This window comes from Pseudonaja textilis, chromosome 2, assembly GCF_049901715.1.
Source record: "Pseudonaja textilis isolate UNSWEBS1 chromosome 2, rPseTex1.2, whole genome shotgun sequence".
NCBI lineage: Eukaryota > Metazoa > Chordata > Lepidosauria > Squamata > Elapidae > Pseudonaja > Pseudonaja textilis.
This window is the reverse complement of record NC_141991.1, coordinates 225,483,519-225,500,331: the sequence shown is the minus strand read 5'-3', so window position 1 is coordinate 225,500,331 and position 16,813 is coordinate 225,483,519. Positions and strand designations below refer to the sequence as shown.

The following is a 16,813-nucleotide window of genomic DNA, read 5'->3' as shown; positions in this document are numbered from 1 at the left end:
ATGCAAGAAAATAAAATTATCTATCATTTCATTGTTTTCCAACAGTGTTTTATTCATTATTCTTCAGAAGAATAATCAGATATTCTGGCATATCCACTAGCTTTAATATATTCCCCATTCTACTTTTACAAGCTTTGTCAGTGAAATAAAATGAAATCTTGTAATATTCTTGCTCTATTATTCATCTCTGTTAGCTATTCCTTCTGCTTCTCTGCATTTATGGATAAATTCATTTTTGTAATTGTTGAAGAAAAACTGAATACATAAAGAATTCATTCAATAATCTACATTCCTTTATTTGGGAGAGGTATTTTTCCAACCTTAAGACAATAATGGGTCTTTTTTCATATTTGTAATATAGAACTGATAGAACTTTAACTTCTTTCTGCAGTTTTCAAGAGGTGAAACAGGCATTTCATCTGCACCTAATGCTTTTCAGTTTTAATGTATTGTTTCTAAAACAGCTCAAGATTAGTAGAAACAAACAGAACATAGCCTTCCTGATCAATTTTGAAGTCAGACAGACGTTAAATAATATAGCCCTAGTGCAGATCAGTAGCAGTCACAATTTTTATGACCTTATTATTCACAATTATAAAAACAGTCTATTTCCTATCCTTTTTCACTTTTTAAGTGTGTATCTTAAAAATGTCCAGCTGACTTACATTTTGAAAAAAAGACAAAGCATGGCAGGAATATAAAACTATACCTTCTATCTGTAGGATACAACTCCACAGTAATAACATCAAGAGAGTTCCATGCTGAGATGGTAAGGCCATTGTATAGACACAGCATGCCTATCATCATGGCTCCACTTGTACCAAACCATAGGAAAAAGCAGCTAATTCCAGAAAGAATCATAGAACCACCTGCACAGAAACCAAATGTTAATAGCTACTATTGCTTCTGATAAAAGGCTTTACAAAACAAATATTATAATCTTGTCAACATTAGTAACTTAACCAAAGATATAACAAGAAGCTGTAAGGATCAATGACTTTCTAGTAGCATTGGATGTGGGCACTGACAGAGGTGACGGAATAATACATTAAGGGTCATGGCCTTAAGGCCTTCCACTATTCAGGAAGAAAGGAAAGCTTAAAATGGAATTAAGAAGGTTGAAAGTCCATACAAGAACTCAATTAAATTTGGAATTTTCATTGTAGCAAGTTTCCTACTATCAAAACTTCTTTAAAAGTCTGAAAAAAAAATTGCTACTGGCTAGTAATTCCCTATATTAAGATTTCTGATCTTGAACTATGAGAAGCTTATGCTTTCTTATCATCTGTCTGAAAATCTTGATTCAGAAATGTTCCCCTCCAAGGGCCAGCACTGTCACAAAAACAAACCTCCTTCTGCACATGATTACATGATAAAAATGATAAAATATAAAATTTCACCAGTCATCATCTCTAGAGTTTGGGGAAAAGGGGGAATTTATAGCATGAGTTTGATAAGCAAAATGATTTTTCCCTTGCTTTCTATCACAGAAGAGGCTGAAAGGCTTTGTTAAATGGGAGCCAAACTTTGAGGTATTTTCTTTTTTTCCTTTCTTTTTATAAGCTGTGTGGCAAAGAGACTATCATTTGGGGAGAAAATAGGATTAGGGAGGTTTAAGGATTGAAAGGCTGCATTAAGCCTCTCACAAATTCATCCTTCCTTAAAATACATAATCACTGCACCATCTACTTCTATGTATCTGATGGTGCACTGAAAACTAGCTAGTGGGTGGGTGGGTGAAACAACTCTCTATATATGGCCCTCACCCCTTGCTTGATTATTTGTAAATCTTTTGAATGAAAAGGATGTTTAATTAAAGAAAACAATCAATTTCAAAGCGAAGTTCCTACCCAACATTGTTAAACGTCCAATTCGATCCATCAGAAGAGCTGAGACAATATTTCCTGGTAATACTGCTAAAGTCCCCAGAAAATTGACAAAATAAATCCAGTAGGCACTGTAATCATCATCAAATGAAATTTGACATCCTGACTTATTGTGAATGAATGTACAATTTATAAATTCACTACCAGGGTATTTATATGGCTCAAGATCTGTGGAAATAGAAGAAATTTATGAAAGTTGTAATATATTTCAAACTCAGGTTCTTTTACATATTGCATAAAAAGGCCAACATTAATGTTTAGTATAGCAGTCCAGTATATTAATATTGCAGTATATTAATGTTTTAATGATATACTTCTACTTTCATATTGTTGCATTAGACATGCCTTTTCCCCAGCAGAACATAAATATCTTCTACTAAAATTATTTTTATGTGTGTTTATTTTTTAATATTTTTATTAGATTTACAATTAATATTTACAATATTTTAAAATTATTTTTATGTGTGTTTATTTTTTAATATTTTTATTGTTGTCAGGTGGAAAGATAAACACTTGATAAATAAGGTAACAAACTTCTGTTACGTCAAATGTAGTTTTTTTAAGTGTATTAATAATTTAAAAAAGAAAAACAAAGCACAAACAAACAAGAAAAAAAAGAGATATAATAATTGGCACAGGAATGTAATATCAGAAGTGGACAAAGAAATGACAAATTATAGAGTTAATGCTCAATGTATCATTGATTAGAAAAATCATTAAACTACATTTAAATACATTAAATTGTTTTAACAATGCAAGTAAGGATTTGCCCAAATCTCCACTATTTATAATTTAAAAATACAAAAAGAAGTGGGGGAACCTAAAAACATTAAATATGACAGGTGCAGGCTACACACTAGGCAGATGTGAGGAGGATTTGGAAGGCCTGGTGCAGACTGCACAAGAATTGAGGAAGGCCAGTGGAGGATTTGGGAGATCCAGAACAGGCTGTACATAAGTTGGGGAGGGCGGTAAAAGACTTGGAGAGATAGCGGAGCTAAAGGCAGAGGATGCTGCACAAGGAATGACTTTCCAGAGTGACTTGGGACATTCCTTGTTGGTTTCTCCATTGAATTCATTTCTGGGAAGCCAGCAGAAAAGATCGCAAATGGCAATCATGTGATTATGGCTCCCAGTTTGCAAACATTGAGTGTAGGGCATTGCTGCAGCTAGAACTTCAGAGACTAATTGTATGTCCATTTTTTCAGCAATGCTGTAACTGAATGATTGCTGAATGCACATAAGCTGAGGGCTACCTGTATTGTAACTCTATTGTAATTATTAATCAGAAATGCTAGGTGAAGGCCAAAATGACAGGATATGCATACATCAGAGCTATTAAGGTATTTTAGTTTAAAATGGGGAAAAAACTTCTCTCCCCCAAACAATACAGATGTAGTTCTTGGCAGTGAGATTAGCCTTAAACAAAAACACGTAAGAGAAATGAATAAACCTGGATCGGAAAACATCCTAAGCACAGCATGTTCTCCTCAATCCTCTACCCCCCTGCACCTCCAAGGTATCGTGTGGAAGTTGACTTCATTTTGCCTTTGGAATCCTGAAAGGTCTCTCTCAGTGGCTGCCTAAACAAGTTTAATTGTTAGTTGGCCCAGTTCAACTTTCTCATATTCCAGCAGAAAGTTTCAGTTACTTTCCAATCACCCTTGGCAGAAAGACCTTCCATGCCAAAGAGATGAAGAAATTATTCATGGAGCCAAATTCCCACTCTTTCTTCTTCAAATTTATTTTTTAAAAAGTTAGCTCCTTCTGATAATAAGCTCAGCCAGAAGCACTTGACATCCCTACAGCTGGTGAAAAAAGTTTAGAAAGTGTTCTGCTTAACTTCTCTTCTCTATTGAAATAACTACCAAACAGTTGAAAGATTTGAAAGATTTGGGGTACCAAAGAATGTGGTATTCCCCCCCCCCCAAACATACCTGAATTGAAGAAAATAGTCTCTATAAAAGTGCAGTTTTTAAAATATGTATTCAGCGTAGTAACATCCTCAAAGTAACAGTGGTTAAAAAGGGAGTCTTGGAAAGTAACTGCTTTGAATGTCATCATTGTGAACCTGAGTAAAACAAAGAATTTACTGTACTGATTTAAAGCATGACAGATAGTAATAGGTTTAATTGAAAGCATTTTTCAAATGATTGAATAATAGTATGGCTAAATATAAATCATCTTCTGAAGGTTCAGTCTTTTGTAGTAATATGTTTAAATTCTCCATGCTGAAACTCTGAGTGGTTAGGAGGACAGAAAATATAAGAGTTCACATTTTTCTATCTTGTGAAGTTTCATATTTCCCCTAGCCTCCATAACTACTGGATGTTGTGATAGCTGAATCACGCTATAGTTATCATTAGCCAAGTTTACTCCAAAATATGATCTGAAACAATGTTTAGTAATACTTACTGATCTGAAGTTAGAGCTAGCTATAATTATTAAAACAAGGAAAAGAGTGAACTAAAAAAAGCAGAACATTAACCTATATTAATACCTATCTCTCCAAAAGAAAAAAAGAAAAAGAAACATAAAACGGAACACTGGTATGAGGGACCAGGTGATCCTGAACTGGGCAACACTCTATATACTCAAATCATAATGCCTTTTCATTTGAACTTCTCTCAATCAGTTGTGGTCAAATATAAAACATGATAATTCAGCCAAAAAATTTTTAGTACCAAGAAAAGAGATCTTCTTAAGTTGTACAATTACAACACAAAATTTTCAAAACCAATTATAACAATAATTAAAAATCAAAAAGGAGGATGTAATTTGGTAATAATTGAGAAGTTAGAGTGTTAAACTAGAACCTGGGAAACCCACATTCAAGTACATTCTGTGGGTTCAGGCACATAAGCTTGGTGAGTAACTTTGGACTAAAATCACTACTTCTCAGTCTACCCCATCCCACATAACCATTGTAGAGAAAGAGAGGAAGTGCTAAATATGTATCTTGAACTCATTAGAAGAAAGGCAGAATGCACAATCAGCAAATTATTTATTTTTCTCAACCTGTCATTGATGAATGTCCCATTAAAATGGATCTGATTTTCCAGAGTAAAGTTGAAATCAAAGCCCACGATCCTCTTGTTGCTAAAATTCTTCCCTCTGCTGGCATATTCATCTGCTTGCAGATGCTTAATGACATCTGGAAACCAGACAGACAATCCATAGTACCTATAAAAGCATTTGGGGTAATTTCAGCATTCAATAGAAAATACATGACACGAAAATGAACTGTAATGCAGCATTATATACTGATATAATATATGCTATTATATACCATATACTGATAAAAAGTAGTATTTTACAATGTTCTAGCTGCATTCAGATATAACAAGAACATACATAGCTTTCCCACAGATTTCTGAATTCCCCCTTTCTTTGCAAAAATTATCATGAGAACTGTTGTTGCCATGTTCATCTAAAATTAACATTATTTATTGTGTCATATGCCGCTAATGTTAATTATGATTAGTGAAAATAAGCCAATTGCACAAACTTATAGAAAAATGAAAGTGAAGTCATGACTAGATATAGATAGTGGCATGACATGAGGTAGGGGTGGGAATAAGAAGAGAAAGACAATGCCCACAAGCTGTAAAAACCAGAACTCACACATGCAGATTATGCTAAGTTTCTCATATTTGAAATTTTTAATATGGTTTAAGAAAAAAGAAACAAAAATTAAGAATGCTGAATCCTTGAAATAAGTAGAAATTGGAGATTATATAGAGGAAAAGGGACAATACGTCCAATTTCTTTTTTGGTTTTGCTCCCAGGCTTGTATTAATGGAAATAGCTTGCAATGTTATTTTGTAATTTTAGTAATTGACACATGCAAAACATTTCAAAAGAGGCTTTTGGGGTGCATTAACTGAAATACACTGCTTTGCAGTTTCTGAGAACAGTAATAATAGCATATTTGTAGATTTGTAATGCTACTGTATTTAATCATTGTCTTCCCACTGAAAGCCACATATGATACTGTACCAGACTTGTTTAACCAAAAGCCTATTCTAATTTAGTCAATTTCCCACAGATACCCTTGAGAATCTGGTAAGTAGTACTATTTCTGATTCTGTAAATGACCTAGAGCTTCAAAATTAATAGACACTGCCTTATCCTCCATGGATGTCTCATCTCCTTTCAAAGTGACTTCACTATGTTCTAAGAAAACAAATGACACAGATTCTGATAGAAGACAGATTTCTTTGTATTTCATTTGCTCACAGGAGGCATACTTTTATACCTCTCTATGATGTTTCCCCTTTCTCAGCTTTTTTAAAAAATGAAACAACCCCTGTATTATTTCTTTCTGACAGGAGATTGTTTTAGCTGCCCTGATTGTTTTGGTTGTCCTTTTCTGTACTTTTCCAATCCTATCTATTTAACTGTTTTTCTAAAGAATATTTATAGACTTGCATGTTGTATTGGTATAGTGATCACACAATACATTTGCTATAAAAGTAATCTCCTGTAAAATTATCAGTTTTTAAACTACATGGATAGGGGGAAAGCCTGAGCAATCACAGTTTATTGAGTTTTAAAATCATTTTTAATAACCATTCTTTAAAAATACTTTACAGAAAAGCTTGTGTAGAAGCTATTATTCAGTTAATGTACATGATAAAAAAGTAGAAATAAAAAAAATAGAAAGCATTGATAAAATAGTGTGGACTGGAGACAGGAAAAAGGGTGTGTGTTGGTTTATGTTTAATTTAAATATTAAGTCAGTGCAGAATGTTTTTTAATAAAAAATGTTTGTATGAATATTAAACATTTTAAAAGGGTGAAAAAAGAGCAGTTTAAATTTTTTATAAAATAATAAAAAGTTTGTTGTTGTATGTATCCATGTCACTAACTGGAAAGGCAACAGTAAAGGAATGCCAAGATACAGATCCTTTGGAAATAGCCCAATCACTAGCAATATTACTGCACATCTCAAATTGTACCTCTTTTTAAAAAAGAGTATTTCTATTTTGTACCATGTTTAAGTGTAATTTTATGCTTTTCAAAGACTTATTTTCTTCAGTTTCAAAAAGGATTTGGAGTAATTTGAGATGACAGTAATTTGATGATATCATACACTGATATTGTGGAAAATGAATGAAACTAGCATAGCTGCTTCACACTAAATATATAATGGGGGAGGTCTCTAGGTTAGAAAATAATAAAGAAAAATCCTAGTAACTGGAATATGGCATTTGGTATCTTTAACTTGTTTGAATCTTCCTTCACAAAGTAAATGCAGTACATTCATCCAGCCCACTGCATCACCCGCAGATGCATATGAATTTGCAACCAAGTTAATGTAAATACAATTACAAAATTTAAATATTTCTTATCAACCTTACCCAAAAGAAAGAGTAAACCATACTGCTGCAAGCTTAATTGTATTGTCTTTGACTGGATAGGTGAAACACCTCTTAAATGTTAACCAAATCTGTGAGAAAATAAGAAAAACTTTATTTGTTTTCTAAAGTTTTATGTAAATCTAAATGAAAAATTTAAGTAAACTTGAGAATAAGCATCACAAAAAGTTAGATACGCCGATTTGCTTCAGGATCCTCAATAAAATGCTACTTTGAGGGACGGATGGTCTATAGTGACCATTTACATCAGGAAAACTGCTAAGGGGCCTAATTTTTCCTCTGAAACAGCAATAACTAATCCAGTTTCTGAAATATCAGGTTTGTATCTGAAGCCATGTAGTCTTTAGTTTTACAGATATAACTAGATTGCTGAATACTCTGCTTGACCAGCTTTTTAACAACAGCTGCTTAAATCAAGAAATAACACAACCCCTAATTGAGCAGTGCAAAGTGAAAGGGGAGCCTTTATGAATTCCACAAGTAGGAGTAAAAAGCCAAAGAGTATCAAGATTCTGGTAACGAATGCTCTTGGGCCAAATATGGCATCAATAGGCACAGAGGTCTAAAATTTTTCACCTGAAACTTAAGTACTAGAGATTATAGGCACCTGATTTCCCAGAATGCATAAAAGTAGAAGCAGGCCATCACATATTGGTCATTTGTGCAGTAGGGATCCATAGCATCTTTCCCCACTCAAAGTATCCACATTATTGTTATTTTGGTAGAAGACTCTAGATCAGTGGTCCCCAACCTTTTTGTACCAGGGACCAGTTTCACGCAGAAACACTTTTTCAAGGACCCGGGGGAGGGGGAAGAGACGACACTTTTCAAGGAGGGGGAGGGGAGGAGCCTGAGTTTGGTGATTTGCTTGCAGACATTTCATTACCTGACTAGGTAACATCTGATGTTGTTACCTAGTCGGGTAATAAAACATCTGCCAGCAAACCACCAAGTTCAGGGAGCGCCAATGCCTTCTCATTGCAACCCTGAGCGACAGATATTCTCTTCTATTGGGACATTTAAAACGGAGGGTTTCAGCTGCAGATTCAGGAACTGCGCCGAGCTGAGGAGTGCCTTCAAAACTGAGCGCTGGGCGGCGGCGGCCCGTGGCTGTCTCCGTGGCTCAGGACAAGTCCCTGCAGGATGGCTGAGAAGCCCCGCCTCTCAGCCCTGCCTCCCTCAGCCTCATCCCTCAGGTGTCTGCCTTGTTCCTCTCTCAGTCGCTCTCTCGCTCCTCCACCAGCCCAGGAAGAAACTGCTTCAAAGAAGCCGGCAGGGTGGCTTTTCCAGCGTAGCTCCTCCAAAGCGCCTGTTCATCCCCACCCCGCTGCCCGCGGTTCAATCCAGTGCTCCGTTCTGCCTGCCTGCCTTCGTTTCTGGTTGTTTCGGAGCAGCTTCGGCTGAGTAAAAGAGGCGAATAGTTATTATTCTCAGCCAAAGCTACTCCAAAACAACCAGAAACGAAGGCAGGCAGGCAGGCAGAACGGAGCACTGGATTGAACCGCGGGCGGCGGGGTGGGGGTTAACGGGCGCTTCGGAGGAGCTGCGCCGACAGGAAAAGCCACCCTGCCGGCTTCTTTGAAGCAGTTTCTTCCTGGGCTGGTGGAGGAGCGAGAGAGCGACTGAGAGAGGAACGAGGCGGGAGGAAACCGAAGCCACTGAGCCGGAGAGCAGGACAGGCTTTGGTTGCTTCCTCCCTCCCCTTCTTTCATTTGTGTCCTTGATCCCTGATCCCAGCAGCATTCACCGAAGGCAAAGAAAGCTGCCATTTTTTTTATTTTTATTTTCTTTGCGGCCCAGTACCAAATGATCCACGGACCGGTACCGGTCCACAGCCCGGTGGTTGGGGACCCCTCCTCTAGATGATGCTTTTAATTATTATTGCAGAAATTATTTTACTTTTAGTTTAGTTTTCGTCAAGCACCAGGGATGCAACAAACTGAACCACACCTAATCTAGTCCACCAATTTAATGTACAAGGGCTATATAAATTATATAAACTTTGGCAAATTTTAGAAGCAACTTGAAAGAACAAAAAAAGCCAACTTTTCCTGGAAGATTCAGTACACCCCATTTTGTGGCTTTATTCGGTCAATACAATAACTGGATAAAGAAAATTTTTGCAACTATACAATTAATGCTTTAATATTAATAACAAATTGACCAGACCAAATATATTATCTTTATCAAAAGATAGAAGTACATATCTTTGAATTTAGTTCCAAAATCTCTACAACATTATTATTTATAAATATTAAAAGGAAGGAAACAAAAAGGAAAAGGAAAAAGAAGTACTAAAAACTATAGGTAAGTATTTGAGTTCTGACTTCCCTCCCTTTTTGTACTCCAACTGATTAACAATATTTAGAAACTTTAGAACCATAGTCTGTTTGTATTTGCCTTGTTGCATGATGGAGAGTGTACGTGGAAGCTATTCTTGCCAAATTAGCATAGCATGCCCCTTTACTGTATGACAGTAATGAAATGGACATGGAAGAAACCACATCAAACTTTATCTTTGTGGATTATTGAGTGAGTCTGACAAGCCACTATCTCTCAGCCTAATCTACTTCACAAGAATAAATTGAGAGCATATCAGCAACTTTGGGAGAAGGAGAAAGCAATATAATAAAAAAAAGTACAAGAGGTGGTATTCAGCAGGTTCTGACCAGTTCTGGAGAACTGGTAGTGGAAATTCTGAATAGTTCAGAGAACTGGCAAATACTACTTCTGACTGGAGATTTTACAGTATCCTTCCCCTGCCACGCCCACCAAGCCATGCCCACAGAACCGGTAGTGAAAAAAATTGAATCCCACCACTGTAAAGTACCATTATCTGGAAAATCCCTATAAAAACATGGAATCACAGAATGTTTCATTCGGGGGGGCGGGGGGGGGAATAAAAAGCATAAGAGGTTGTTTGTTTTATATCTATTTTAGTAATTTTAACACTGTCTTATTTAAACTTGATAATAATAGTAAATGTCTAGATTCTCTAAACCAGTTTGTACTTAAATATATATAATATTATAGAGATTGTGTTACTTACACTATCCAGTTCTGTGCGTACCCTGACATAGCATCTCCTGTACCAGGTGCCTGTGTCACTTTGTATTTCTACAAGTTCATCTATTTGTTTTGGCATTTTGATCCTGTTAACCTATGGAGAACACAAGAAGAGTATTTTTTTTCCCTACTTGAGAAACAAGCATTTGACTATTGAAAGTTAACAGCCTTATCTAAAAGATTATAAACAGCTTTAAGTTGCATGTTTATAAATTAAAACATCTAACCTTGGCTATAGTTTCCATCTCTTGAGAAAGAAAGAGAAGTACGATTTGCACAGAAGTCAACTGAACAGGAGAATATGAAAGTGCAGGTTCTTTAGAAACAGGGATATTTTGTGGTATTATTAGAGAAATCAGCTTATCTGTAGAGCTTTTAAAAACTATAAAAATGGTTGTTTGCAGCTCTTTAAAACACATTTTAATGAATAAAGGATATAAATTCATATGAGGATATCATTATTAGTTTTGTTATGATTTTTGTATAATACCCTTCAAAACTGAGTTATAACCAATACGGAATAAGAAGCAACTTCACAGATCCTATTAAATCTAACAATACATTAAAAAAAACCATTATAGGTAGTCATTATTGGGAAAATTCCAGCCAGGCAGAGAGGAGGGATCAGGTGGGGAACTAGTTTTGAGTCTTTCCGCATCCACAAGAGACATAAAGCTGACCCCCTTTAAGTTTCATGGAACTTTATCTATTTGTTCCCAAGGGAAGGCAAGCAGTCTGAAGAGATTCTTGTAGAACAAAATAGTCAACTTGAACCTTTCATATGTGGATCTAGCCCATGGGTATGCAAGGAGTGGGCATGGCCAGTGCATGATGCATCCGGCCAGCGGGTTGGGAGTTTGACAGCCCTGATCTAGCTGCTTGAGCCTGACAGTCATCAACTTATGATCACAATTGGGACCAGAATTTCCACTACTAAGCAGTTAGGTCATAAAGTGCAATTTACACGACTTAACATGGACTGTTAAACCGAAAGCAAAGAGAGATCCAGACAAGGAGTGCAGGTTGCTGCGCGGGGGGGCGGGGGGGAGCCCAATGCAGGTTACACGTGAGTTGGAGGGGTGTCGCAGTGTGGTGTGAATTCAGGTGGCAATGGTACATGTGTATTTGTGTGTGAGCACAGGGAAACTGGGGAAAGAATATGTTGCAGCCCTAAGGCCACAAGAATTAACAATTATGGCCAGATAATCTTACCAAGGCTATCTGGACCCCAGTGACAAATGGATCAAAAAACGTCTTTAAACAAAAATAAATCTTCAAGATCTATGTGAATAATCACTGTAGGTACTCTTCATGGTATTGTTTTCTTCCAGAAGAATATATGGTTTCTACCACAACTTTTCCAGTCTAAATTGCAACTAATTTTTCACTAATGATATATATTTGTATAAAAAATACGCACTGTGAAAACTTTTTCAGGTTGGCCACGAGCTCGCATATTTGTATCATGAATTTGTTTGAGAATCATCCAAGCTTCATCATGTTTTCCAACCTAAGGATATGAAGACATTTGAAAATTTCAGAAATAATTATGAAAATGCAAGCTGTTGATAAAGCAATCTGTATTCACTCTTTCTTCACTCAAAATACATCTACATTTAAAGAAATGTTTTGCCACATTTTTCTATCTCACTCAATGACATATTGTAGGTTACATTTGGTATCTAATAGTTTTAAATCACCTCATTAATAAATAACATTTATTGTGAACCTTGCTCCGATGTTTAGATCTTCAGCAATACATTCATTTTTTCACCTCAAACAAGACAGTTCACCAAATAAGTATCAGAATAAAATAGCATAACAAAACCAACCATAAAACAGCATCAGATTAAAAGCAATGTAGTAGATCAAAACTTGATATAATTTTTAAAAGGATTGTTATTAAATCTCTCAAAGAGAAAGAGGCAAATAACATTTTCCAGAGAGAGAACTTCAAAAATGTCAAGTCCCCACTGAAAATACTTGGCCTGATTATTTTTTTTATTTAAGTGGTGGATCTGAGATTGATATTAAGACCCAGGTAAGACCCAGGTCAGCTTCTTGAAGGAATGTAGATATTTTACCTCAAGCAAGAACCTTGGACTTTCTGGCATAAAAGTAAGTGCCACCACAGCAGAAACACAAGGCAAGGCGCACATTATAACAAACACTCGCCAACTGTGGAACTGATATGCAGATCCCATGCTGAAACTCCACCCTGAAAAAGGAGAAAAAGACACTGTATTATGAACGCAACATATTTTGAAAGAATGGCATCATGGCATATAAACTCAGATAATTTCTGAGCAGGAAAACAGTTAGGCCTATTCCATGGATTCTGTACTTTGAAAATTCTTTTTTTCTTCTTTCAAAAATCAAATGCCGCAGTAAAACCATTGCCACTACTTAAAGTGTCACTACTTTAGCCAGAGCTGTGACTGTGAAAAGGCTTATTGATACAATTTAGTGTATTGCCTATAATTCATTGACAGCTGCTGAGGATTCAATGGAATGATTGTTTCATCTTGGTAACCCCCCATTACTTCTGGCATTAGCTATCTCTTTTGCCACTACTTCAAGAAGAAAACCACAAAACTCCACTCCTGTGGCTGTACTACAGGCCCTTACTCCCACCATGTCCAATGGGACTATCTATTATTTCAACAAGAAGAATGGAGGAGTGGAGCGGTGGCAGAGCGGAAGGAGTAGAGTAGAGTAGAACAGAATAACAGAGCTGGAAGGGACCTTGAGGTTTTATAGTCCAAGCCACTGCTTAGGCAGGAAACCCTACACCATTTCAGACAAATGGTTGTCCAATCTCTTCTTAAAAACTTCCAGTGTTGCAGCATTCACAACTTCTGGAGGCAAGTTGTTCCACTGATTAACAGTTCTCACTGTCAGGAAATTTCTTCTTAGTTCTATGTTGCTTCTCTCTTTGATTAGTTTCCATCCATTGCTTCTTGTCCTGCCCTCAGGTGCTTTGGAGAATAGGTTGACTCCCTCTTCTTTGTGGCAACACCTGAGATATTGGAACACTGCTATCATGTCACTCTTAATCTTTCTTTTAATTAAACTAACACCCAATTCCAACAACCATTCTTTATGTTTTAGCCTCTAGTCTCCTAATTCATCTTTGTTACTCTTTTCTCTGCACTCTTTTTAGTGTCTCAACATCTTTTTTACACTGTGGCAACCAAAACTGGATGCAGTATTCTAAATGTGGTCTTACTAAGGCACTATAAAGTGGTATTAACACTTCACATGATCTTGATTCTTGATTCTATTCTATTTATGCAGCCTAGAACTATGTTGGCTTTTTTGGCAGCTGTAGCTCATTGCTGGTTCATATTTAAGTGATTGTCCACTAGAATTCCAACATCCCTCTCACAGTTACTACTATTGAATCAGGTACCACATATGCTATACCTGTGTATTTGGTTTTTCTTGCCTAAATGTAGAACCTCACTTTTTTCACCAATGAATTTCATTTTTTTTAGATAGTGCCCAATGTTCAAGTCCGTCAAGATCCTTTGGTATCTTAAGCTTATCTTCTGGAGTGTTGGTTATTCCTGTCACTTGGTGTTATCTGCAAATTTCCATTCTGTTTTGACCATATTTTAGCATTAACTCTGCTTATTTATTGTAGACATTTATTATCATTTAAGTAAAAGTAATAGCAATCATCTGACCCAGAGTTTGTTATGATCAATACTTTTTGGGAAATCTATTGATTACTTCTATCAGTGGAGACTGAAGATATTTTTCCCCCTCCATAATCCTTTTAAAAAATCTAAACCAGGTAGGATATATTAATGTCTACCTGCTCCTTAGTTACTTAGAAAAAAAAGTTATTTCTTTATATCTGGCAAGTTATCTAATTTAACTATAAATTTCTTATTTAAGTCTGCACTAAAAAGATTGTAAAATTATCACTCAAATTTCAATGATCATATTAATTATGAAGAGATCATGGTAAAAAGAAATTGCCTTTTCATTATTCATACATAAACCAAGTATTTCTTTTGTACAGATCTGCAACAGCTCTTTCTTTGCATTACATGTATTGAATATCTTCAATAAGATTCAGAACCAGCTAATACATTAGGTTTATTATACTTTGCATATCTATATCTGAGATCCAACACGTTTAACTACACAAAGAAATTACATCTTCTCTTATAATATATATTAATATTGTACCTATACTATCCCCTTTCTATAAAAAGATCTAAAACCTATAGTTTTCTCTCAGATATATTGACACCAGAGAAATGACTTGCATAAAATGTGTATTCTAAGTTTTATATTTACAAAAACCACAGATTAAATGGCTCCCAGAATTTAGTCAAAGTGAGGTATCTAAAAAAGGTAAGACCTAATTTCCAATATCTCCTATTTACAGAAATTTACTATCTGTGTTCACTTGTTTCAAAGGAGAGAAGACAGAATATCTATCATGATTGCTGCTAAAATCAGGATGGTACTAAAAATATTACTCCTTTTACATATTTTGATACCACATCAGCTATATACAAAGCCCTCAAGGCTTGAATGAAAGAGTGTCCAATGATTATATCAATGTTGTCAGATGTTTCTTCCATTCAGTTGTAATTTAACTTTTATTTCACTCACTTTGATACAGCATATAACTACCAAAATCCAACTAACCATCGAGGAATAAAATTTTGCCCTCTTGAAAATTTGGATCCTTTACTTTTTAATATTGCAATAAACAAACTAAGCTATTTTTAAAATAAGTATAATTGTATTTATTTTTATGTAGAACATACAATTGTCTATAGCTTTATACAAGTGATTATACTATTGTATGCCATTTCGGTTTTTTGAAGAGGCCAAGATCCCCTGTTGTTTTAGTTGCAAAGGAAGAACGTGATTTCTAGATATTGCTTTCCACCAACTAAATTTAAAAATGAATTTGAAATAGATTTATCTATAGATAAGAACTGCTGTCAAATTGAGGTGAGCTTTTGGTTTCCATCTGCCATTCTTTGTTACCTAACAGGAAGATGTATAGTGTTCTTTGTCTAATTCATTCAGATGGCAATACAGTTCTGCAAGTTAAACTTCACCCTTGCTCCCTGCAAATGCTGAATTCAAAAGTCATTAATCTTGAAAGCAGCAGCAAGTTCCAAAGGGTGAGGCGGGTTGTTAAAACAATAGGCCCAAGTGCATGTTGGGAACAGTTTTCTGGGGCTGTGGCATAAAATAAAACCTTCAGCTTTTTTTCAATCTTTGCAGCAGCTTCACATTAAATATCACCTTCTCACTCTACTGATTACAAGAAAGACCAAATAAATCATTCAAGTTGCAATGACAGACTACAGGGTGATATTAGCATAAGAGAGATCAATGATAAAAGACATAAACATCCTATTCAAACAGAACCCATTATAGCCAAGAAAGGCTGTCTCGCTTTTTAGCAAAAACAATAAAAACAGCATTTTTCATTTCTAAGTTCTTTTCAGAATAAACCAACCCTAACCAGTTATTGTGTGTTGGGGGGGCAGAGGGAGTGTTTATTTTTTTACTTATTTCTTTATTTTCCGTTTTGCAGCAAAAAGATGGCTTCTAGAATATTTTCCATACATGTATGTTTTTAAGAGTACTATATCAGAATATAACATGCACTAAAGCTGAATCCAATAGCTTTAATATAAAAAAGGCCTTTGTGAAAGCTGTTATAGAGGCTTTGGGAAATACAAGACATCAAGATGGAAGGCATTACTACAGAACAGAACAGAATAGTACAGAATACAGAGTTGGAAGGGACCTTGGAGGTCTTTTAGTCCAACCCCCTGCTTAGTCAGGAAAGCCTATACCATTTCAGACAAATGGTGGCTCAATCTCTTCTTAAAAACTTCCAGTGTTGGAGCATTTACAACTTCTGGAGGCAACTTGTTCCATTGATTAATTGTTCTAACTGTCAGGAAATTTCTCCTTAGTTCTAAGTTGCTTCTCTCCTTCATTAGTTTCCACCCATGGCTTCTTGTCAGAATAGCTTGACTCCTCCTTCTTTGTGGAGCCCCTAAGATATTGGAACACTGCTATCATGTCTCCCCTGGTCCTTCTTTTAATCAATCTAGACATACCCAGTTCCAGCAAACGTTCTTTATAAGTTTTATCCTCCAGTCCCCTAATCATCTTTGTTGCTCTTCTCTGCAGTCTTTCTAGAGTCTGTCTCCATTTTATAGTTCATGGTGCACATGAAGAGAGCAACCTTTGATCATGCAGTCTCAACTGCCATTTAAAGGTTTTTTTTTAAATGCTCCTTGCCCCTAATATTCAATTTATATCTGTGACCAGCTCAAATATTTTAGAATTAATATTTGTACTGGCAAGTATTGTTTTCAGTAACTATTCTGTATTTGTTACTGATTATTTAACATTTGTTTTTAAGATCTACCATGAAACGTAATACAGGTAGTCCTCAACTTATGAACGTAACTGAGCCCAAAATTT

General features: G+C 35.7%; 1 protein-coding gene across 4 annotated transcripts in view; it reads right to left on the bottom strand.

Annotated features, from left to right (window-relative positions):
• Positions 1-16,813, bottom strand: part of SV2C (synaptic vesicle glycoprotein 2C) — a 69,089-nt gene that overhangs the window by 10,421 nt on the left and 41,855 nt on the right. For all 4 annotated transcript variants that reach the window (XM_087927183.1, XM_087927186.1, XM_026717880.2 and 1 more), the window contains 8 exons: positions 12,418-12,551; positions 11,754-11,843; positions 10,317-10,427; positions 7,250-7,338; positions 4,905-5,069; positions 3,824-3,957; positions 1,851-2,054; positions 710-869 (listed from right to left, as the gene is read on the bottom strand). In XM_087927183.1, the coding sequence (XP_087783309.1) occupies positions 710-869; positions 1,851-2,054; positions 3,824-3,957; positions 4,905-5,069; positions 7,250-7,338; positions 10,317-10,427; positions 11,754-11,843; positions 12,418-12,551 (1,087 nt within the window). The remainder of the gene's footprint in view (positions 1-709; positions 870-1,850; positions 2,055-3,823; positions 3,958-4,904; positions 5,070-7,249; positions 7,339-10,316; positions 10,428-11,753; positions 11,844-12,417; positions 12,552-16,813) is intronic.